General features: G+C 39.7%; 1 protein-coding gene across 1 annotated transcript; it reads right to left on the reverse strand.

The window, feature by feature from the left end:
• Positions 1-2,063: 2,063 nt before the first annotated feature.
• On the reverse strand, positions 2,064-24,292 carry LOC9268723 (uncharacterized). Its single transcript, XM_015781524.3, has 48 exons — positions 24,033-24,292; positions 23,204-23,387; positions 23,033-23,104; positions 22,506-22,577; positions 22,350-22,421; positions 21,884-21,955; positions 21,709-21,780; positions 21,553-21,621; positions 20,792-20,863; positions 20,629-20,703; positions 20,442-20,516; positions 20,241-20,312; positions 20,075-20,140; positions 19,921-19,986; positions 19,517-19,561; positions 19,351-19,415; positions 18,856-19,235; positions 18,559-18,760; positions 18,279-18,443; positions 18,076-18,194; positions 17,560-17,770; positions 17,237-17,468; positions 16,999-17,149; positions 16,432-16,779; positions 14,692-14,974; positions 12,276-12,456; positions 11,970-12,041; positions 11,142-11,213; positions 10,985-11,056; positions 10,572-10,643; positions 10,393-10,464; positions 10,243-10,311; positions 9,675-9,746; positions 9,504-9,578; positions 9,321-9,395; positions 9,130-9,201; positions 8,974-9,039; positions 8,824-8,889; positions 5,662-5,706; positions 5,497-5,567; positions 5,016-5,392; positions 4,723-4,924; positions 4,395-4,592; positions 4,206-4,324; positions 3,681-3,891; positions 3,355-3,586; positions 3,116-3,266; positions 2,064-2,645 (listed from the first exon to the last, which is right to left on the reverse strand). Exons 1-48 carry the CDS (start codon positions 24,145-24,147, stop codon positions 2,307-2,309), a joined length of 6,336 nt encoding a protein of 2,111 aa, XP_015637010.3. The 5' UTR covers positions 24,148-24,292; the 3' UTR covers positions 2,064-2,306.
• Positions 24,293-24,299: the final 7 nt, after the last annotated feature.

The raw sequence follows: 24,299 nt of genomic DNA on the forward strand, positions 1-24,299 counted from the left end.
ATTTGTGTTTATTTATTAAGTCTATTCGTTATTTGTGCATTGGAGTAAATGGATATTGATGCATGTATCCATGCACACAAGTATTTATAGCACATATGTAATATCTTGATTTGCTATTGGCTAGAAAATGTTGGGGATGGTGCATGTATCGAGTTTGTTGCTAGAGTAAATATAGTATGAGAGAGTTATTAGTTTTTCTTGGTCTTGGTGTACCTATGAAATATGTAGATCAATTTGGAATGGAGGGAGTAATGAATCACTTGTTTAAATGGATGATAAGTAGAATTAGTTGTCCTTGGTGTGTGTGCTAAGATGATTTTAGGACAAAAGAATATTGATTTTGATAACTCCGTTGATTACAGGCTTACAGCATAACTCGTTAGGGATAAGGTGCTGTTAAATTCCGCGGTATCAGATGATTATTTTGGTACGGCTATACAGTACGTGTCACTCTCATATGTGACATCTACACCTCAAAATAATTTTCTACAGCTCAATAAGAACTAAAGGTCAGGATGCTAATAACTTAGGGAGTTTTGGCTAGAGTGACTCTCTAAGGGTAGAGCATGTGCATATCAAAGACTGTATATGGTCATTTTTATTTAACCCCGTATCCTATAGCGGTTCTGTTAAGAAGAATAATTATACTAGGATATGATATATTTAACCAAAATCTATTATATTAGAGTACGAAGGGAGTATCTTTGTCTTATCCATCTCTAGCTCCCACCACCATCTCCACCTTCAGTTGTCATCAGAATCGCTGGAGTGCCCCTGCTTCATTAAATTCTGACCCGATGGTGAAATTGTTCGCTGCCTTGTTGCCCCTGCTTCATTCTGGTCCAGCGGCATATGTGGCTAAGGCACGTGGACACGAGAGAGAAACCGGACTGGGAGAAGCTCACCAGCGTGGGAGAAAAGGAACTCAGCGGTGCCTTATCGATCAAGCTTCAGGTAGTGGTAAAAATGGGGGTGGCTGGGGCGGGAGCAGAAAGAGATAGAGAGGGTGGTACAAAGTGCAAAAGAGGTAAACATACCTAGTTTTATGTGAAAACTTTGAGTTAGGAGTAGTTCAAAGTGAAACTTAGGGTCTGTTCACTTTGATGCCATTTTTAACCTTACTAAATTTTGGTAATGTTGCTAAAAAAATGGCTATATTTAGTTTGCTATCAAATTTTAATAACTACATAAAAAAGCTGGCCAAAATTTTGACAAGTTGCCAAAATTTTGGTAACTATGCCAAAATTTAGTAAGGTTTTTTTTATAACAAAGTGAACAGGCCCTTGGTAAAAAGGAAACGCCCAAAGCTACCATTTACACCATCTATTTTGCGATTAATGGATGTAATTCACGCTAGGGCTATAGCCGAGGGAGGAAAAAATGAACCTTTTTCATAAATTCTAGCTAAGTGAAGCCTAGTCATTATTAGGCCTAGATTTTTGGGATGATGAAGACATCGGAAGGAATAAGTTCAGTTTAGGTCCCTCGTCTTGAACTTGAGTTTGAATTGCCTTCTTGAACTACATCTTTTCCCCATTTTCCCGACCAACCCCTCTCGTTTTCCGCGCGCATGCTTTTCAAACTACTAAATGATGTGATTTTTACAAAAAAAAAATTTCTATATGAAAGTTGTTTAAAAAATATATTAATCCATTTTTTTTAAAAAAAGATTGTTAATACTTAATTAATCATGTAATAATATGAGCTTTGTTTTGCGTGCCGGGAATGGGAAGGAGGGGTTGGCCAGTGTCCATCAACTCCCAAAATCAGTGCAAATGGTCCAACGATAGTTTAGATAGTTGTTTCTTCTATGTGACACCTATGTGGTTGGGTCCTTGTCTCACGTAACGTTGACGTATCATTTATAGTAAAAAAAAAAAGTTAGGACCCACATGTCAGTGAGTGTCCGATAAAAATAAAAAAAATATTACAATGGGACCCACATTGTCCCCCTCTCATCTTTTCTCCCTTCCTCATCTCTCTCCCTTTCCTCGTTGCCGATGCAAGCTGCCAACTACTAGCTCCAAATCATCTATAGACAATCTAATCGCTTATTCATACAATAGTTAAATATGGTGATGTGTTTCTCGCATGCAAGTTAAATATGTGTTTCTCTCTCTTTGGTCTTGCTGCATGGAACAAATATGATGATCAAAAGAGAATAAAGGGAGTACTTCGAATATGCACCTTACGCGACACAGTTTGGAAGAACATGCACACACAATAAGATCGTGTGCCACTCTCAGGACAAGTTAAATCCGATGAATGAAGCACCTGAGCGCAGCGCGAAATCACCATACCTCTCCCTACTCCACGGAGCTCAAGAACGGCGACGAATCCTGCGGCGAGATGATCTCCCTCGGCGCCGAGCTCGACCGCCAGCTGACGTCGCTGCCCATGAAGCTGGTGTTGCCGCCCTTGATCTGCCACTCCGTGATGTAGCTCGGCTTCGTCACCACCTCGGGCACCTCGACGTCGCCGGCGAGCATCGTTACGACCCTCGACATGGACGGCCGCTGGTGAGGTGAGCCCTGGGTGCAGAGGAGGGCGACGCGGATGGCCCGGAGCGCCTCCTCACCGTCGTATTCTGTGAGCCTTGGGTCTACGACGCCCAGAGGGTAGTTGTTCTCGTACAGCTCCCAGGCCTGAAAGTATTGAGACGGTCAGTATTCAGATCGTGGGGACAAAATCAGATAAATGTTGCTTGTTTCGATAAAACCATATGATGAGAAGTGTGTTCAATGCTTGCTACCTCAGTCCTAAAATATAAGAAAATTTAGAATTGGACGCATGTATTAAGGAAGTTGGTGAAATTAAATAGGAAAAAAATATGATTGGTTGAGAGTAACAATGTAAGTAGGGAAACTAAATAGTGAAATGTTGTTTTTGGTTGGGAAAAGAATGTAGGTGGAGAATTGATTATATTTTAGGATAAATTTAGATGCTATAAATTGCTATATTTTGAGACGGTGGGAGTATTGCCAATCTTTAGTAGAAAATATCGAAGTATATTCTGTCAATAGCACAAATATCAATTGAAAAAAGCAGAGAGACCATTATTATATCTTCTTTACATTGGTTAAGATTTAATCATGAGCTACTGTACTGAGCTTACCCATTCGAAAATATAAATCTTGTCTTCTTCAAGAGCATCATCATAGTTTGGTCGGCCAGCTAAAGTCTCCAATAAGACCACGCCAAATGCAAAGACATCAACTTTCTCGGTCAAACGACCTCTCATAGCATACTCAGGTGCAAGATAACCACTAGATAAAAGAAAAGCCATAAATCCCGTTAGCACAGGTACGAAAATAATTTGTAAACATGAAGGTGCGAAAGATGGAATGAACTTACAAGGTACCAGCAACTTTTGTGCTAACATGCGTCTTCTTGTCATCATAAAGTTTAGCTAGCCCAAAATCTGAGATCTTAGGATTGAGATAAGCGTCAAGTAAGACATTACTGGCCTTGATGTCCCTGTGCACAACACGGATACTGGACTCTTCATGAAGATAGGCCAGACCTCTTGCAATGCCTAAGCATATCCCAAAGCGTGCTGGCCAATCTATGTTCAACTTCCCAGTTCCTGCAAATGTAGGATTGAACTTTTAGGTCTCTATAGACTACGATAAATCCAAGTTCTCAGAATACCAGTTGCATCAAATTGAAATAACTTGTACCAAACAGTGCTTTATCAAGGCTTCCATTATCCATGTACTCATAAACCAAAAGTGGGTTATTGCTTTCAAGGCAACAACCATACAACTTCACAAGATTACGGTGTTGCACTCGGGATATAGTTTGTATTTCAGCTGCAAATTGCACTTTCCCTTGATGAGATGTTTGAGATAGCTGCTTCACTGCCACTACCCTTCCATCAGTTAACTTACCCTGCAAGGTGGCATTCACCAAAAATGCAAGTTTCAGGTACTGCAATGTCAAACGTCTTTTGTAATGTTTCTAAAAGAACATCTTTTGTAATGGATACGGTGGTATATGCATTCCCATTTTATGAATATGCATCATTTATGTGAATAAATAGAATGGAAAACGAATATAATCAGTAATAATACATAAAAGAAAAGGAACTGACACAGTCATATGCAGCTTTTTTGCAATATACTACTCGTCTAGATGTTTATAAGTTAATAACTTCATTGAAAAAATGTCATAACTCACAATCTATATGCTATAGATGAAATTACCTTATAGACTGCCCCGTATCCTCCTTCACCAAGAAGGTTGCTGGAACTAAAATTTTCAGTTGCGGACCTTAGCTCACCATAACTGATTACATTGGGTCTTCCAACAATACTGTACAACTCTGCAAACATAAAAAGATACATCACTTTATGAGCTTCCCATTTACTCGGTTGAACCTAGTGGTCCTGTACCTTGTTGCTCCAATGATAACTTTCTCTTTCTCCTGTTCTGCCTCCATATCAAAATTGCAGCAAGTGCTATCAAACCTAAAATTGTTACACCAACTACAACTCCAACAATTACACCTGCTTTACTAGTACTCACACCTGCTTTACTAGTATTATTGTTTCCTTCTGGTGAAATGCTAGTACTAACCGTCGGGGTGAAATCTGAAAAGAAGTCCATTTGTTAGAATAAAATGTTATCTTACAATGAAGGCCTACAATGAAACTCAATAGTTGATCACTGAAAATACATTGTTTTCAAAATGGAACCATGAATTGTTGTTCAGAGGAGTACCTGCAGGGATTAAACTCAGAGCCGAGATAGAGGGCCCATAATTGTCTTGAGTAGGAATGCAGCAAGTACCCTTGCCAGCCCAGAATAGATGAATCTCAACGAAGTTTTTGGTCACAGGAACTTTATATGACCTCTTAACAACAGTGTAAGATTTATCACCTGCTGCCTTCCTGATGTCAAAATTCTGCTCCTTACGTTCACCCTACAACAAAAACAAGACAAAAGAAAATCTCAACTTGATTACAAGTTAAATCAAAAGGTATAGCTTATCAGCTAGCTACGCAAGAACCAACCTGGAGATATATATCAAAAACCCTTCTCCCTAGGCTTTTCCAAGACTGTGTGTCTTCAAACCCAAACTCTGCAAATTGAAGAGTGACTGTATAGTTTCCATTCTCAAGTCCAATACCGTAGTATCTTAAAGATGATGCTGACGTCCTTGTATTTTGGAACATTTCTGAATCTAATGTGTTCTGAAACTGGCGCGAGCTGCGGATTGTGTAACCTCCATTTGATGCATCCATGAACCTTCCAACAGTGCTAACACCCCATGTTGGTTCTCCTGTAATATAATATGATGCATCTCCAAGATTGACTTCATCACTTTGATACCGCAAATTATCTGAGCCTGAGGTGAGAGGGCCACCACAGTTCACAGCGAAGGAGGCAGCTGCAGGCAAGTTACATCAATTAGTATTAGCATTTACTAATGTTCTAAGTAAATGGTGTTTCTCAAGTAAGCATATTCTTGATATTGAGGGTTGAAAGGCTCACTCTTTGGAGAACCAAGAAAACAGGGTGTACTTCTCTGAAGGCAGTTCAGGTACTGCATTGAAGGTAAGATACTGCAGATGCAAAAGATCAACATTTTGAATCCAAACTAGAAGCTGTGAGAATCTATTGATTATACTTGCGATATTGAGGAGAAAATGGACGCACCTATTATTTAATTCATTGTCCACAAAATTGTTTGCCACCAAATTCCTAGGTAGAATGAACAGTATCAAAAATTAAAAGGGTTCTTATACTTCATGTTTCCATAGCAATATTTAGATATTGTCTAGTCTAGCTTGAACAAACATAAACTTAAGCTACAAAAATGGATTTGTTTCTGTGCTAAGTTGTAAGGTTAATTCTCATTTCCATGAAGATGCTGCAGAAGAGATAAATTGGGGATTGAACTATTGCATTGACCTAGGCCCAAAAGGCAAATGTATGTTGTACAGAAGAGATTGGAAAATCCCCAAAATACCCCTTAACATCTATACCCTTAACAAACTATTGCATTGATGATGTGAAGTGGATCTTGCGCCTTCACAAACTATTCTTCAGCCCTCAGTACAAAAAGCCCTCACAAATTGTTCTTTGGCTCTTCATTGATTCAGAGACAATGACGATGATGATGAAGGCCATTCACAAACTGTTCTTCGGACCTTCACTGAATGATGATGATACCAACTTCGACGGGAAGCTGGTGACGTGATATACCAACTCCGACAGGGAGTTAGCGATGATGATAGGACATTGATGATGATAAGGTGATGACGATGATGGTGATTGACAGGAATGACTTCGATGAATTGATGATATGCAATAGACTTTGGTGAACTCAATGGATAACAAAGGAGTTGAACTAGTAGACGACAGTAGCACGGCAGTGGACACTGGACACCTGTGGAAGAACACGTGATGCATATCTCAGATGGACATGGACTATACTCCCAATTGAGACCATTGCAACTAACTAAACTAATAACCATTTGCAAGTTGCAGCTACTAGTTCAGTGGACAGTGGTACTGACAGGTGCAAACTAAACTAGCTAGCACTAGCAAGCATGCACTCTAGATCCATGGCAAACAAGTGCACGCTTACTGATTTTCTGGCAGCAGCATTTTGAGGAGGACGACTGGACGAGCACCATGGCAGTTTGATGCGTTCCTGATTGAGGTTTTGGAAAAGAGCTGCAGACCAATTGCCAAAAACAACAAAATCCACGAAATCAGCAGAGCAACAGAGAAGGCATTGACAAGATCCGCGGCGGGAGCATGGGACAACGATGGAGAGGATGGGTTGGCCGGCGATGGAGGCGGCGGCTCACAGTGATGGGCGACGAGACCGACGACGATTGGAGCTGGATCTGGAAGGGATACGAAGAGCTGCTGTTGCTGCTGCTCGTTGTTTGCTGCTTGAAGAGATACGACTGCTAGTCTGCTACTGCTGCTGCTTCTCGATGCTCAGATGGACGACGTGCTGCTGCTTGATTTGATGAACACGAAGACGACGAACATTTTGCTGCTGCTGCACAGATCGACGAGCGCTGCGACCGGACGGCGATGGACGGCGGCTGCCCGGCGGAGAAGAGCGGTGTCCTCGGATCCGCGAGCAACCGGCGGCTGACGGACGAGGAGGACGGACGGCTGCAGATCCGGCCGGGGATGGCTGGGCGACGCTGGATCCGGTAATGTTGAGCCCCGGCAACGACCGATGTGGCCGGGGATGACCTGAAGATGTGACCGGCGAAGGGAGATGGCCTGGTGATGGTGCACGGCGAGGATGGACGACGACGACGATCGCTCGCCGGCGGGGAGCCATGCCGGCGATGTTGGAGTTCGGCGATCTTAGGAAAGCAGTTGTTGCCTAACATTGCCACAACTCAATTTGCCATAGGTGTGTAATGTTTGGCTAGAAAATAAGTATATGATATGTAGGACTACAGAAAAAAAAAGTGTGGCTTGCCATAACTGAAATAAGCAACCAAACGTTAAGCTAACAATATGTGGCATGTGTAACATGTGGTGTGGTAATATGTGGTACTTAACCAAACAACCCCTAAAATTTCACTTTGGGCACCTTTATTACCGGTGTTCGTTTCGAATCGCATTCTAATCAATAATTTTACTTTAATTTGGATAATCTTATCTTTGTGTCATTTTGAATCACCCTTTTGTTTATGCACATCATGATATGTCAAATAAATTATCTATATAAAGCGGTGGGAGTTTAGTGACAAATCAGAGCCGGCGTAACGGATGTTCATATGAAGAGAGTTAGAGTAGTCCAAAGTACAACAAAGATAAGATTATCTAGGCAAAAATGAAAACATTGGTTAAAGGGTAGTATAAAATAAAACACTTGGTAATAAAAGGTGGCCTAAAGTGAAATTTACTTTAAATTTAGTGAAGAAGAGTTAATTGGGAATTGAACTATTACAGCAAAGGTAAGATTATCTGATCCAAAGTAAAAACATTGGTTAAAGGGTAGACCAAATCTGAACATCTGATGACCCAAAGTGAAATTTAATCTAAGTTTAGTGAAGAAGAGTTAAATTGAGAATTTAACTTTTGCATTCACATAAACCTAAAAGGCAAATATGTGTTGTACTCTGTATAACAGAGATGAGAAAATCCCCAAAATACCTCTTACTCCCTCTGTTCTTGAATATAACAAGTTTTAGAGTTGGATATGGTTATTAAAAAAGTAGGTAGAAGTGAATAGTGCAGGGTTGTGATTGGATAAGTAGTGGAGGTAGGTAGGAAAAGTGAATAATAGAGGGTTGTGATTTGTTGGGAAGAAAATGTTGGTGGAGAAGTAGTTATATTTTGGGACAAATCCTGAGGAGTAAAAGTTGTTATATCTTAGGATGGAGGGAGTAATAGTTAGTATCAACTCCCTTTGTTTTAGATTATAAGTCGTTTTGACTTTGGTCAAAGTCAAACTCCTCTATGTTTGATCAAGTTTATAAAAAAAGTAGTAACATTTTCAACCAAGATAAATATATTATAAAAAATGTATTCAATTATAGATTTAATGAAACTAATTTGGTGTTGTAAATATCACTATTTGTCTTTAAACTTGGTTAAATTTAAAGTAGTTTGACTTTGAACGAAGTCAAAATAACTTATAATCTGAAAGTATACCCTTAACAGAAGAATCTGAATCACAGATGACATTATAGATCCAACAACTTTGTGAAGACCTATAAGCAAATGCATCAAAAGTAATCCTAATACGCCAGTTCAAAAGCCTAATAATAGGCCAAACATGCCCTCAATTTGGCTGAAGTTAGTTAGTTAATGGAGGTTTCAGAAGTTGGTACTTACAATTGTAAATCTTTCCCACTAACCCAAGAAGGGAGATATCCTGAAAGCTGGTTGTAAGAAAAATCTCTGCAGAAAATAAAATGCCAAATCATCATTAGAAATAAATCAAACACATTTTGTTGTTACAATAAATGAATCATATGAACATACAAAACTCTGAACGAACGTCCTATTGATGTTGGAAGTTTTCCTGTAAGACTATTATTCCCAAGAAATCTGATCATACAAAATTTGCAAGCATTAGCTAGATAAACAAATAACCCTTCTATTCCAAGAAATAAGCTTGGAAAGAAAGATAATCCGTACAAATAGTTGAGTGAATTCAGATTCAACAGGGCTTGCGGTATTGGGCCAGTGATATTGTTAAAACTGAAATCCCTGTAATATTAAAAAATATTGAGAATGGCCAGAGGTCAGTGCTTGATCCACAGCAATTCGTCTAATATCTTGGACAAAATACACTTGCCTATTGTTTACTATAAATATAAAATACTTACAGTAAGGTTAAACTTGCATATTTTGAGAAGTCTATAGATTCAAGACTATTAGATATCATACAGTTCCTCAAAATCCTGCAAACAATGATGCTATTTAATTATAGTATTTAACAATTTGGTTTGAACTACATTAAAATCTGAACCGTAGTTTGAATCGTGAAAGTGAACAAAATTTTTGCATACAGTGTATTCAAAGATGTCATGCTACTGATGAATGCCAGTGAAGAGGAGATTCCGCTTGCTATGTCGCCAATTCGTCTGCACCACAGAAATAGGTTGTTAATGTTTCCCTTGATGAAACCTTTGATATTTAAGAACGATGTATAAACATTCTTGCCAGCAGTAGGCACTTACAAGTTTGTTAATTGGACAAGATTAGAAAGAGTGGCTGGAAGTGGACCTTGAAAAGAATTCCCTTGCAACCGCCTAGAGATTCATAGATGTAGAAAGAGTAGTTTGTTAATTTAAATTATCATTTATTCAGTGGCAAATTAAACTAGTAGTGCTAAGAAAAAAGGGCAAACTTACGTAGCTAAAGCACAACTTCTTTTCCAGTGTAAATAGAAATGATATAAACAGAATCAATGCTTACTAACACTAGTGCCTTATTCAAAACTAGCATCAATCTCTTCATGGATGGTGAGTCAGCAAGATGCATTATTGAGGATTTATTTATTAAATAAAGAGATCTCAGGCGATTCAACACACCCAAGGTCAAGTATGAAATACCAGTAAAGACTTTTTGTGTTACCTTAAATCTAGTCTTTCTCTCTCAAACTAAAGCTCAGTGTAAAACTGTAGCAAACTGTACCCATATTCTTTAGAATTATATGAAAAGTTTTTAACTCCCCTTTGTGTTCATTGATTTCATCTTAAAAAAATAAATTACTGTACAATATAGAGAGGCTAACAGCAAACTTACAGGTCTGTTAAATTCCAGCTCCCAATGTAATCTGGTATTTGTCCAGTAAAATTATTATCCGATGCCCACCTGAACAAGTAAAAGGATACACAGATATCATGGAATCTGACATTAATGTCAACAAGAACATGTCTTTTGAAAGGTCTATACAATATTTTCATTCTTGTAAGATTGGCAAACGATGATGGTAGTGCTCCACTTAAGCCAGAACTGTCAATATACCTGCAATTGAGAGATGCAAATAGCAGAACACGTTAGGCTCAGTAGTCCAAGAAAATAAAATGGTTCGATAAAAAAAAACATAGCGACAAATAATTAGTTAAACGCACAATTCCTCAAGTTTGAACAGGTTTCCCAGTTCTGAAGGAAGGGAGCCACTAAAATTGTTTGAGCCAAAACCCCTGAAGATAAACCCCAAAAAAATTCCATGTCAGCCACATAAAGTTGTATTGGAATTTATATTCTATGAAGAAATAACACTGTCAGCATAGCTATTCTTCCAACTGAGTCCAACTGCAATACCCAAATAAAAGAATGTTGCAAAAATGAATATGCTATTTGCTCTCCGGCTCAATATTTTGGAATCCTTAATTGAATAGCATAAACATGAGGAAATTGGCATATATTCACAATTATGCTGTGCTTCACTGCTTCTTTAATGATTTTTACATTATAAGCATTTCATGATAGTAGAGTTGTATGATGAATTACGTCCACGAAATAATGTAAATACAGTTCTTACAGTGATATGAGATTTGTAAGGTTACCGAGCTCCTTTGGAATAGGTCCAGATAATGCATTGATGCCAAAAGTCCTAGTGTGTTGAAGGGAGAAAAATGTGAGACTTATTGCAAAACAAATGCATTTAATGTAATTATGTTTTGAGTTATATATCTCACATGTATTGCATATTAGTCAACTCCCCAATGAATGACGGTATAGGCCCTGCCAAAACATTTTGTGATAAATTCCTGAAACTTGACCAAATCAGATATTTACAACATGTTTTGTTGAATTTCTGAAAGAGATGAGTTTTGAGTATAGATGATTGGTTGAGTTGTAAGTTCCATAACACCTTTTCAAGTTTTTTTTTTCTCGAAAATGCAAGAGCCACGCGTTTCATTTCATTAAGAAGAAGAGAAAATATGTACAGCAGAGCGCTTCACAAAGAAACACTCTGAAAAAAGAGAAAAACACAAAAAGGCGTTGCTGAACCTTTTTAAGTTATAGCCACTATGAAATATGATGGTGATTCTGTAAACACCAACTGGACTATGTAGAAATCCTCTAACGAAGTAAGTCCTGATGGGAATAGTAAATCAAGAACGTCTATATTTTGGCAAAAACTAGAATTATATGCACAATGCACTATCACACAGCAAATTATCCCAAGGTTTCTGGACAAAAAAGAAAAATCCCAAAACTAATCAAGCATATGCGTGAAATGACCACTCCACGACATATGAGTTAGTAACAACATTATAGTTTAGGATTATGATCAAAACAGCAATATAATGACATTTTTGTTATTTTGATATCAGAGTGTGTTCCAATATGTCCAGAACCATGAAAACTATCAATATGTAAATATAGTGTGAATGTCTACCATATAACTCCGATTAATCGTTGGCCATATTCTGATAAATTGCCTGACGGTATATCCTATTCGTTCGAACACCATATTCCATCTTTTACACCACTAAGGTAAGAAAGCTGAGAGGTCATACAGATGGGTTAGGTGCTTGAGGTTCTGCAGCTCTTCTGGTATCTGGCCAACTGCATCTCTGGCATATATCTTCCTGCATCATCAACACGCAAAGCATTAGCTTTCGCCTTCTCAATTTGTCGCTGACCATATTGGCCAGACAAGAGGACAAACCACCGAGTCATCCGATCGACGCTTTGCAGTTGGAACTGTCAAGAGAGCATCAAAAGAATTGTGTTCGCATCGCAAGCTAGGCAATCCACCGAACACCTCGTGTACGTGGAGAGACTAGAGAGAGAGAGGGGTGCCAAACCGTGGGAACACTTACAGCCTAGTGATATGGCACACGGTGTTGTTCTGGTCGGAGCAGTCGCACTTGATCGCGGTGGTGTTCTGGTCGGAGAAGTCGGTGCCGTCCGTCGCCGCGCCGGTGCACGGGTCGCCGCTGAGGTTCCATGACGCCGCCGCTTGCTGCCCGAGCTTCGCGAACACCGCGTTCAGCGCCGCCGCTGCAAATGCAAAACACACGGGAAAACTGTTTAACAGCTGAGTGAACGTCCACCCATTTATTACATGTCATCTAAATGGTTATAAAAAATTTAAAAAATAACAAGATAAATCAATATATAATATATTAATCCACAAACATACAATTTAAAATTCAACTTCTACAAATTATAATAAAAATAACAAACAAAACTCAAATTACTATATGTATATTTACAATTAAATTTGTTATTTTTGTTACAAGTTATAGAAGTTGAATTTGAACTTGTATATTTATGTAATGATATATTACATATTTATCTATCTTGCCAAAATTTTTTAAAAAAATTTCGCAACCATCTAATTAATATGTAATAAACGGTGGACGTTTACTCGAGCTATTAGTATCCATCTCCCAAAACACCACCACACCAAACCAAGTAACTATCCACGCTATAACTATCAGCATATCCTTGGAACTCCTTCACCGTCCGATGGTCTACGATGGTCTAGGCCGAGAAAATCGGACGGCCAGGAATAGGTCAACACGCCGAAATGGCTCGGCTTGAACAAGCATGGTTTCAGACTTAAAAACGAAGGTGGCCAATAATTAAAAAAAAAATCATGTCGATCGGTGACGACGGCGTGTGAACTGAATTTTTTTTTTGGATGGAGAAAGATAGCGAACTTGCAACAGTACAGCTCAAGAACAGGATCATCATGCTTGCACCTTGCAGAGTTGCAGGCTTCAAAATTAGGATGCAGGTGTTCTCATGGCAAGCATCAATTCAAGCTCAACAACTCAATACAACGTAAAAATCTTCAGCACAAGTCAAACGTAGCAAAGCAGAGATGGATTATCATCAAGCGATTATTCATTCCTGACAGGCTACAGCAACAGCAACAAAAATCCCCAAAAACAAGAATCTCAAGGCAAGGACTCCCGAAAATGCGGATTTTCCCCTCTTGAATTTGAAGACGGAATCCTGTTAGAATAAATGGGGTAGCCTAATTTATTCCTAATAAATTTTATGGGATTATAATTAGTGTTAAGGGATTAATGCCACGTTAAAAATTTATATGGAAAGATCTCAACTTAAATAAATTATTACTACTGGAGAGCACTTGTTGACTGGTTGAGATTGTGGTGGGACTACCGCACATGCGCGCCGAGTCAGGCCAGGGCGAGGGCGATCAGAAGATTCGACTGTTACTCGAACAACGGTTAAACGATTCAAACCCGAATTGATTCCTCTTCCCCTCACACACTATGTAAGCCCACCACCGAATTAATTCATGCACTATATAATCCCACCACCGAATTGATTCACGCACTATATAAGCCCACCAGCGAATTGATTCCTCTCCCTCTCACGCACTATATAAGCCCACCATCGATAGACCTTGAACAACAGATAAACTTATCGAAGGACCCTAATTGATTCCTCTCCCCCTCACGAACTATACTATATAAGTCCATCACCGATAGACCTCACAATGGATAAACGATTCAATCCGATTTGATTATCAAAGGACCCAAATTGATTCATCTCCCCCTCATGTATTATATAAGCCCACCACCACTCATGCACTATATAAGCCTAACACCAATAGATAGAGGAAATACAACTATGATCACGTGCACTATTTTATCATCGGTGGTATGTCTTCTTCTGTTCCTGTGTTGCACCTCTGCTTCCCCAGTTCGGAGCACTTTTGCGTGCACAAGTGTTTAGGAGAGTATCTATACGGGTAGGCAGGTGATCAAATTTTTGGGGAGCGCTTCCTAGCGCGACTGCTCTGCTGCGTCAGTTCTGCACGACGTCGTCTTCTTCATCTGCATCGTTCACTTTGACTACTTCCACTACAACGGCATGTCTACTGGAGGAGGAAATGATAGAGGCGCTAGCAGCAACGGCACACCTGGAGGCGGTAACAGCACTCCTATTGGTGACGAGAACATCAACATCAATGGAGGCAACAATGCCTCATCCAGAGCTAGAGTGTTATTCAGGTATATCGCATTTCTAACTATAGTGTTAAATGTTTCTAGATGATGCTTTTGTAGTCATTAGCATGATCATGTTTAGCACTTTCACTAGATCAATTTCCGTTGCACATGTCAAATTATGACCATATTTCTAACATTTTCAACTAGCTCCATCAGGACGAACCGCTTCTCAAACAAACAAACAAAATTAAAGAACTTCCGTTTCATTCATAAATCAGAATCGAAGCAGGCAGGCACGCGTGATCACCTTCAGTCGGATCAGTCTTGGTTGCTACCCGCTGAGCCTGAACAACCGCGGCTGCAAGAAGCAGCAGGAACACACCGCCATGGAGGAGGAGATGGCTCACCCTCATCGCCTTCTGCTCGCCTCCTCCCCTCTCTCCGTTTCTGGGAGAAGCGAAGCGGTGACGACGATATCGTCGGTCGTAGCTAGCAAGGGACGCGCGCTGCGACGAATACTGGAGACAATATATACACACACAATACACAGTAAGCAATTCTTGCATTACTATTCTGACCAAATTGTTGTACTGCTAATAGTAGTATAGTACCAGTACTCATCAAACGGCAACGCTACTGCTGTCAACAGTCAACTGCATAAAAAAATAGGGCAGAAACAGCAGCGAGCAAGCAAAGCAAGAAGCAACTTGTCCGAGATACAACGTACGGCCAACGAGCGGTGGCTTGGGGAGTTTGATCGGCCAAGAGCAGGTACAGTAGATGAATTTTACCGGCGATACTGTATGCATGCAGCCTAATATTCTGAGTTGGCATCGAAATTTGAGGAGAGAGAGGGTGAGCCGGCGACTAATTAGTCGCCGACTCCACGCGTGTGCCGAGGCAAGAAAAGCAACAGCATGCGTTTTCTTACTGGACCATGCAGTTGTGGGGTCCACGTGATTTGTAGTCTGTAGATGAGAAGATAACACGTGTAGACATGACACTATAAAAAAAAAAGAAAAGAAAGGTTTTGGTATTGAGTGGAGGCAGCTTGTAGACTATTGTTGTACAGATTAGCTATTTGGTGAAATAGTATTTTATTATACTTGTTAGGTTTTGGAGCTGACAGCTTACTCCTCTATTAAACTTGCTCTTAAGCGCGGTTGTTGTAGTATTCATCTTTTTTTTTTTTTGAGCGGGAGGGGTCAGGGGTCTCTGTCCACGTGGGTTGCGAATGTTGAAAAGGAGGGGAAACTGGGGAAAGAGTCAAAGCGTTGGCAAAGAATTATCTAAAAAAAGCGTTGGCAAAGAGGTGGTTCATGGTCATGGATGGGGGTAAGTAGCTTTTGAATGGGAAATTGTCTGGTATAACTAGTGGAGTTGGGGGTGGACGACAGGTTCTGGAGCAAGAAATATACTAATGGTTTTTTCTCGCTAATATGAATTAATTTTCAAATATGCTCTGCTAGCTGGTTTTGATTTACTGATTTCGACAACTCTATTGATTATACCATAACTCGTTAGGTGATTATGTGTTGTTAAATTTTGATGCGGTTAAGACGATTATTTTGGTATAGGTCTACTTTTGGACACATAGAATACATTGGCAATACTTGTCAACCTGAAGGGAGTACTTAATATGAATGTTTTTTTATCCCGCATGCGCTCAGTTGTTTGCTTGACCATTACTATTTTTTTAAGTGACCGTATCCCGCTGGTTCATAGTACCAGGGATTTTTTTAGTTAAAGTTAACTCTTTTGGGGTGTGGCCAAATCACCCAAATCATCAAAATATTCTAACTTTTAACATTTTTAAAATTCTCATCAAACTTGAAGGCATTTACTTTCTTTTTTTTTAATTAGTGAGAGCGATCTCCATGAAAATGGCAAGCTGGCTAATAAGCTCAAAAGGGAAACAAGAAAAGGACAGCGACCTGCACTGCAAAACTGACAGTCTCGCACACCATTTGCCCTCTGCAACGAGTATTCACAAGACGAGATTATCATCTGCCACTTCATGAGACAAGTCAGACCCGCGCGAAAATCACCGGCCTTCCGGGATGACGGAGTTCAAGAACAATGACGAGCCTTGCTGCTCCGAGGCCGATCCCGGCGCCGAGCTCGACTGCCCGCTGACTCCGCTGTTGGCGAAGCTGGTGTTGCCACCCTTGATCTGCCACTCGGTGATGTAGCTCGGCTTTGTCAGCACATCGGGCACCTCGACATCGCCGGCGAGCATCGACACGACCCTCGACATTGGCGGCCGCTGGTGAGGCGAGCCCTGGGTGCAGAGGAGGGCGACGCGGATGGCACGGAGCACCTCCTCCCGGTTGAATTCCTTGAGCTTTGGGTCTACGAGGCCCAGAGGGTTGTTGTTCTCGTACAGCTCCCAGGCCTGAATGTATTGAGACGGTAAGTATTCAGATGATCAGAACATAGGGGCATAACTAGATTTTTTTTTGCATGTTTAGATAAAATTGGATGATGGCACTTGTGTTTAATGTTATCAATCTTTACTAGAAAATTTCAGAGTATATGCTGCCAATAACACAAAGACCAGATTATAATTTGTCCTTCCTTGGGTGAGAGTTCATAAGTGAGCTGCTGAGCTTACCCATTCGAAAATATAAATTTTGTCTTCTTCAAGCGTATCATCATAGTTTGGCCGTCCGGCTAAAGTCTCCAATAAGACCACGCCAAATGCAAAGACGTCAACTTTCTCGGTCATATGGCCTCTCATGGCGTACTCAGGTGCAAGATAACCGCTGGACAAAGGAGAGCCAAAAAAGCCACCGCCAACATAAGTATGAAAAATTGTAAACATAAAGGTGGGAAAGAAGGAATGTACTTACAATGTGCCAGCAACCTTCGTGCTGACATGCGTCTTCTTGTCATCATAAAGTTTGGCTAGCCCAAAATCAGAGATCTTAGGATTGAGATTGGCGTCAATTAAGACATTGCTGGCCTTGATGTCCCTGTGCACAACACAGATGCTGGACTCTTCATGAAGATAAGCCAGACCTCTTGCAATGCCTAGGCATATCTCAAAACGTGCTGGCCAATCTATGGTCAATTTCTCAGTTCCTGCAAATGAAGGGTTAAGCTTTTACGTTGTAGACTATGATAAACCTGAATTATGAAAATATCAGTTGCATCAAACTGAAATTGCTCGTACCAAACAATGCTTTATCAAGGCTTCCGTTTTCCATGTACTCATAAACCAGCAGTGGATTATTGCCTTCAAGGCAGCAACCATACAACTTCACGAGATTACGATGTTGCACTCGGGATATAGTTTCTATCTCCGTCGCAAATTGTTTTTTCCCTTGATGAGATGTTTGAGATAGCTGCTTCACTGCCACTACCCTTCCATCAGTTAACTTGCCCTGCAAGGTGGCATTCACCAAACAGCAAGTTCAAGGGATCGCAATGTCAAAGCCGAACATATTTGGTAATGGATACATTGGAATGTTTTTTTTTTTCTGATTTATTAATATGCATCATTTATGTGCAAAATATAGAAAGCACAAAGAATCTAACCAATTATCCATAAAAGAAATGAATTCATACAATCATATGTATTTTTTAGCTGTACACTACTTGTCTAGACGTTAATAAGTTAATTCGTAGGTAAAATTCCATAACAAGTTCGAAACTTCGAATATATATATGTACTTACAGATGAACTAACCTTATAAACTGTCCCATATCCTCCTTCACCAAGGCGGTTGCTGGAACTAAAATTTTCAGTTGCAGACCTTAGTTCACTATAACTGAATACATTAGGTCTTCCGACAATACTGTATAGCTCTGCAAACATAAAAATATACATCAATTTATTAACTTCTAGTTTGCCTAGTCAAGGATATATTGTGAGCCTAGTGTGCCATGTACCTTGTTGCTCCAGTGATAATTTTCTCCTTTTCTGTCTCCACATAAAGATTCCAACAAGTGCTACCAAACCTAAAACCGTCACACCAACTACAACTCCAACAATTACACCTGTTTTACTAGTACTCTTGTTTTTATGTGCTGTATTACCCACTGTAGGGGTGAAATCTGAACAGAGGCCACTTGTTAGATTGAAAAGAGAAAATGGGATCTTACAGAGGTATGCAAAAATTGATCCTAGAAAATCCATCTTGGGACCATGATTTGTAGTTAAGGGGGGTACCTGCAGGGATTACACTCAGAGCTGAGATAGTGGGCCCATAGTATCCTTGAGTAGGAATGCAGCAAGTGCCCTTGCCAGCCCAGAAGAGATGAATCTCAAGGAAGTTTTTGGTCACAGGAACTTTGTATTGCTTCTTAACAACAGTGTAAGATTTATCGCCTGCTGTCTTCCTGATGTCAAAGTTCTTCTCCTTGCGTTCACCCTGCAAAAAAATAAAATAAGAAAATGTTGACTTGGTTGTAAGATAAATAAATATATAAATAAAAAAAATAGTTTATAAGCTAAACAAGAACCGACCTGCACATATATATCAAAAACCCTTCTCCCTAGGCTCTTCCAAGACTGTGTATCTTCGATTCCAAACTCTGCAAATTGAAGAGTGACTGTATAGTTTCCATTCTCAAGTCCAATACCATAGTATCTTAAGGATGATGGTGACATCCTTGAAGTTTGGAACAGTTCTGAATCTAGGGTGTTCTGAAACTGGCGGGAGCTGTAGATTATGTAATTCCCATTTGGTGCGTCCATGAACTTTCCAACGTTGCTAACACCCCACGTTGGTGCTCCTGTAACATTATATGATGCTGCTTGAAGATTGACATCATCAGTTTCATACCTTAAATTATCTGAGCCTGATATGAATCTATTGCTACCACAGTTCACAGCAAAGGAGGAAGCTGTAAACAAGTTAGATCAATTAGTATTAGTATTTGACTAAGTGAATCCGCGGTTGCAGATTTAGTATTTCTCAACTAAATACATTCATGGTGTTGCAAAGGGTGAAAGGCTCACACTGTGGAGAACCAAGAAAGAAGGATGTATTTCTCTGAAGGCATGCCAGCCCTGAAGGTAAGATACTGCAGGTGCAGAGCATCAACAATTTGAATCAAATTAGAAGCTGAGAGAACCTATTAATTATGCTTGAGTTCTTGTTGAGAAATCAGAAATATGGGCGCACCTGTTATTGGAACTATCAATCACAAAATTGTTTGCCACCAAATTCCTAAGTAGAATGAACTCTATTAGAGCTTGTTTGGTCTAGCTTGAAAAAACTTAAGCTATAAAAAAGTATTCGTTTTTGTTCTATGTTGTAAGGGAAGTCTCATTTCCATGAAGACTCTTAATCATAAGTGGCCTATAGATGATAGATCCAAAAATTTGTTAAGACATATAAACTAGATGCACCAAATACAGCTTTCAGATTTACCAAATGAGCTAGCTCATTACATCTGTATGCTATACGCATAAATGCTGGATGACAAGCCTTACATAGGTTAAACACGCCGTTATATTTTAGGGAATAAAACATGGCTTTACTTTGGCTGGAGCTAAGTAATCAATGTTTCAGAACTTGGTACTTACAATTGTAAATTTTTATCACTAGCCCAAGGAGGAAAGTTTCCTGAGAGCTGGTTGTAAGAAAAATCTCTACAAACAGGGAAATGGCAAATCATCATTAGAAATAAATTAAACATTCATTATGTTGTTAAAACGAACTTGGATTGTATGAACATACAAAGTTGAAAGTGAAGATCCTTTTGAGGTTGGAAGGCTTCCTGAAAGACTATTATTCCCAAGAAATCTGGTCATGTAAAACTTGCAAACATTAGCAAGACACATAAATATAGGTCTTTCATCTTTGGCTCAAAGAAATAGGTTTTTTAAGTCAAGATAATCCATACAAGAAGTTCAGAGAATTCAGACCCAACAGGGTTGCTGGTACTTCACCAGTGATATTGTTAAAACTCAAATCCCTGTAATAGCCAAAAGAAAAAAAAATGGTAAAGCAGTCATTAGACAATGTATGGTCCATCGCAATACATTTAAAATATATTGCACAAAAGATGCTTGACTACAATTTATAGTAGAAACAAAATGCTTACAGTAAGCTTAAACTCGCAAACTTTGAAAAGTCTAATGATGCAAGATTATCAGATATCCTACAGTTCCTCAAAATCCTGCAAAAAAATAAAATGTTATGTGTTATAAGATCTAACCAGCTTGGTTCAAATTACATCAATATTCTGAGCATTAATTTGGTTAATTAAGTGGATGAAAAGTTATGCATACAGGATGCTCAATGATGTCATGTTACTGATGAATGCCAGTGAAGAAGAGCTTCCATTTTCAATATCACCGATTCGTCTGCACCATATAAACCAATTATTCACTTTTACCCTCCTACATTTATGTATTACGAATACCATATTTATTGGCAGCACTAGGCACTTACAAGCTTGATAATTGGACAAGATTAGAAAGAGCAGCGGGAATTGGACCTTGAAAAGAATTGCCTTGAAACCGCCTACAGATTGATAGATGTAATTAGTCATTCAAATCATCATTTAATTATTGATACATTAAACTAGTAGTGATAAAAGAACAGATCAATTCTTTGCTTAAAAAAGGAAAACCATCTCATGAAGCTAAAATACAACTTCTTTCATGGTGAAAACATAAATATTGTACAAGATATTCAAAGCTGAATAATGTTTTTCAAAATTAGAAACCATCTATTCCTGAATAGTGACAGAAGAGAGATGCATTATTTAGCAATGCTCAACCAATAGAGACCCCTATAAGGTGAGTCAGCGCAATCAAGTAAAAAGATACACTAGAAACAAAAAAAAAACAATCTCTCTTTCACGAATCACACTAAGCCAAGTAGCATTTAACTTTTTGCCACTTTTAAGATGTGGCAATTAAGGATTTGCCACTCGCAGTCTATGACATGTGGGTCCAGTGGCAAATCCTTAATTGACACTTGTAAGAGTGGCAAATAGTTAATTATTCCTCAAAATGCATCTCATGTTCACATCTACAGCTCTCTTCAATTTAAAGCCTGAGTGCCTAACTTGAAGGTAGTTATTGAAAATTGTATACACATAACCATATTATTTGAAACAATTGAAAAATGTAACATCATCCCTATTGTTTAAATATTTGTTAAAAAAATATTACTGCTGAATGACCAGGGGCTAATAGGAATCTTACAGGTCTGTCAAATTCCAGCTCCCAATATAATCTGGTATTTGTCCAGTAAAATTGTTATCTGATGCCCACCTGAACAAATAAAAGGACATATAAGAAACAATTTTTAATGGCATGGAACATTAATGCCAACAAGAAGACATTTTTTTGTAGTCGTACAATATTTGCATTCTTGTAAGCTTGGACAATGATGATGGTAACGGACCACTTAAGCCAGCACTGTCAATGTACCTACAATTAAGAGAAACCCAACATTTAGTTTAGTCCAAGAAAACAGAATGGTTTGGTACTTTGGTAAGCAAAAAGCAAAACAGAATCCCATATAGAAACGCACAGTTCCTGAAGTTTGATCAGGTTCCCTAGTTCTGTAGGAAGCGAACCATTGAAATGGTTTGAGCCCAAACCCCTGAAAATTCAACCCGAAAAACGATATTAGCCACACAAATAAAAAAAACACCGATTGGAATTTATGTTGTAGGAAGCATGAAACACTATTAGCACAGTTAGCCTTCCAACCGAGTTTCAATCCAAGTCTACCAGTATAAAAGAATAGCACAACAAATGAAGATGTCATTCTGCATTTACTCACAATTTGGAGTCCATTTAAATATTGCAATCTTAAGGATGTTGCTATATGTTCTCAATTTAAAGGGTGCTTTCTCTCATGATTTTTATACAGTTTATTAAATTCAGGGTGTGAGTGCAGAATATAAATTGATCTACATATTTTCTCATGATTAATAGTCTGGTAGAGTTGTATGAAGAAATAGGGTCAAGAAATCATGGAATATAGTTCTTACAGTGATATAAGATTCGTAAGATTACCGAGCTCCTTTGGAATAGGTCCAGATAATGAATTGATGCCAAATGTCCTTGTATGTTCAAAAGAGAAAAGGTGTGAGTCAATCCAAAGAAAAACATTTAGTGAAATGATGTTTATGAGTTGTAAATCTCACATTTTCTGCATATTAGTCAGCTCCCCAATGAACGATGGCAAAGGCCCTGATAATAAATTTTGTCCTAAATTCCTGAAACAGATCAGATATAGCAACATTAATTCCGTGGAACATTATAAAATTATTTATTTCCAGTTTTATTCATTCCATAACTTAAGTTATCACCGAGTTGTACTGTTGTAAAAGCTAACACTATTTTAGCAGAGAAGTATAAAATGCCTTTTGAAGTTACTAAAATAGCTTATAAGAAATAGTAGCCACTATGACGAATTGACAGATAATGGTAAGTCGCGGACCAAACTGTACAGGAATGAGGTAGTAAGGTGACAATGCAAATACTGAGACACATAAACTCGGCAAAAATGATTGATGGCATAATGGGACAACAAAGGGCAAACTGAACTTGCCATCACACCCAATACATATCAACCATATGGACATAAAGCGTGCTTCAGATGCAATACTTTGGATCATAGACCATCTGACTTAAAGAAGTTAAAACTTATGAGAAAGTCCATTAAACATACAGATCGGTCAAGCGCGTGAGGTTCCGCAGCTCTTCCGGTATCGGGCCAGACGCATCCACGGCATGTATTTTCCTGCACCAGCAAACACCCACCCCATCAGCTGCACTGCATTGCGTGACTCGGGGAGCATGCAGGCAATTCATCGAACACCTCGCGCGCGCGCGCACTTACAGCTTGGTGATGCGGCAGATGGTGCTGTTCTGGAAGGTGCAGTCGCAGGTGATGGCCGGGTTGAAGCTGGTGTCGTCGATGGCGGAGCCGTCCGTCGCCCGGCCGGTGCAGGGGTCGCCGCTGAGGTTCCATGACGACTGCGCCTGCTGCCCTAGCTTCGCGAACACCGCGTTCAGCGCCGCCGCTGCAAATGCAAATACACCACCACATCCCAAGTAGTAAGTGATGGGGGCATATGTCTTCTCGACCGTCCGATGGCCCAGGCCGAGATGATCGGACGGCCAGGAATAGGTGACTGCGCTAAAAGCTAAAAGCCATTTTTTTTTGGAAAAAAAATACTAGTACGAGATGACGGCATGTGAACTGAAAACTTTTCGAAGAAGACAGATAGCTTCTTGGAACAGATAGGCATGGATGGTAGATCGTGAAGCATGCAGAGTTGACTGGAACAGTAGAACGCAAAGAACAGATCATCATGCTCTGAGTCTTGTAAAATGATGCAGATTTTGTGAGTCTCAGCAATTCAAGTTCAAGAAGGCAGGAATGGGGAAATTTCAGCCGAAATCAAAACAGAGGTACAGAGCAAAGCAGAGATGGGTGATCATCCAGTAAATTATTCATTCCAACAGCAAAAACTCCCCCCCCCCCCCAAAAAAAAAAAAAAAAAAACAGAATTCTAAGGCATTTTCCGGCCAAATGTCAAGCCAGTTCCCCACGGAATTTCACACCCCTAGCCCCTAATTTCATCAGGACGAACAAGTAGTTCTGAAAACAAAAAAAAAACTTCCATTTCATTCAGAAATCAAATCAGAACCGAAGCAAGGCTCACCTTCAGTCGGATCAGTCCTCGTCGCCGCCCGCTGAGCCTGAACAACCGCCGCTGCAAGAAGCAGCACAAGAACACAGCCATGGAGGAGCCGACTCACCGCCATCCTCCACCCCATCTTCCTCCTCGAGACCTCTCCTCCCCTTCCGGGAGAAGAGAAGCGGTGAGCCGCGAGACGGTGACGGCAGTGGAGCTGTGGAGATAGATAGATAGATGAAATCCTCAGTGCCTGGAAGAAAGTGACGCGCGCCGCAGCGATTCCTGGAGAGA

This window comes from Oryza sativa, chromosome 4 (genome assembly GCF_034140825.1).
Source record: "Oryza sativa Japonica Group chromosome 4, ASM3414082v1".
NCBI classification, from domain to species: Eukaryota; Viridiplantae; Streptophyta; class Magnoliopsida; order Poales; family Poaceae; genus Oryza; species Oryza sativa.

What these genes read in the sequence shown, in the direction of transcription:
- LOC9268723 (XM_015781524.3), bottom strand. Translation starts at nt 24,147, where the DNA reads ATGGGGTGGAGGATGGCGGTGAGTCGGCTCCTCCATGGCTGTGTTCTT. An exon ending in CTCACGCGCTTGACCGATCT is followed by an intron (nt 22,578 to 23,032) that starts GTATGTTTAATG and finishes GATCTGTTTCAG; the next exon opens with GAATTTAGGACAAAATTTAT. An exon ending in CCGTCATCCCGGAAGGCCGG is followed by an intron (nt 14,975 to 16,431) that starts TGATTTTCGCGC and finishes TACTATTAGCAG; the next exon opens with TACAACAATTTGGTCAGAAT.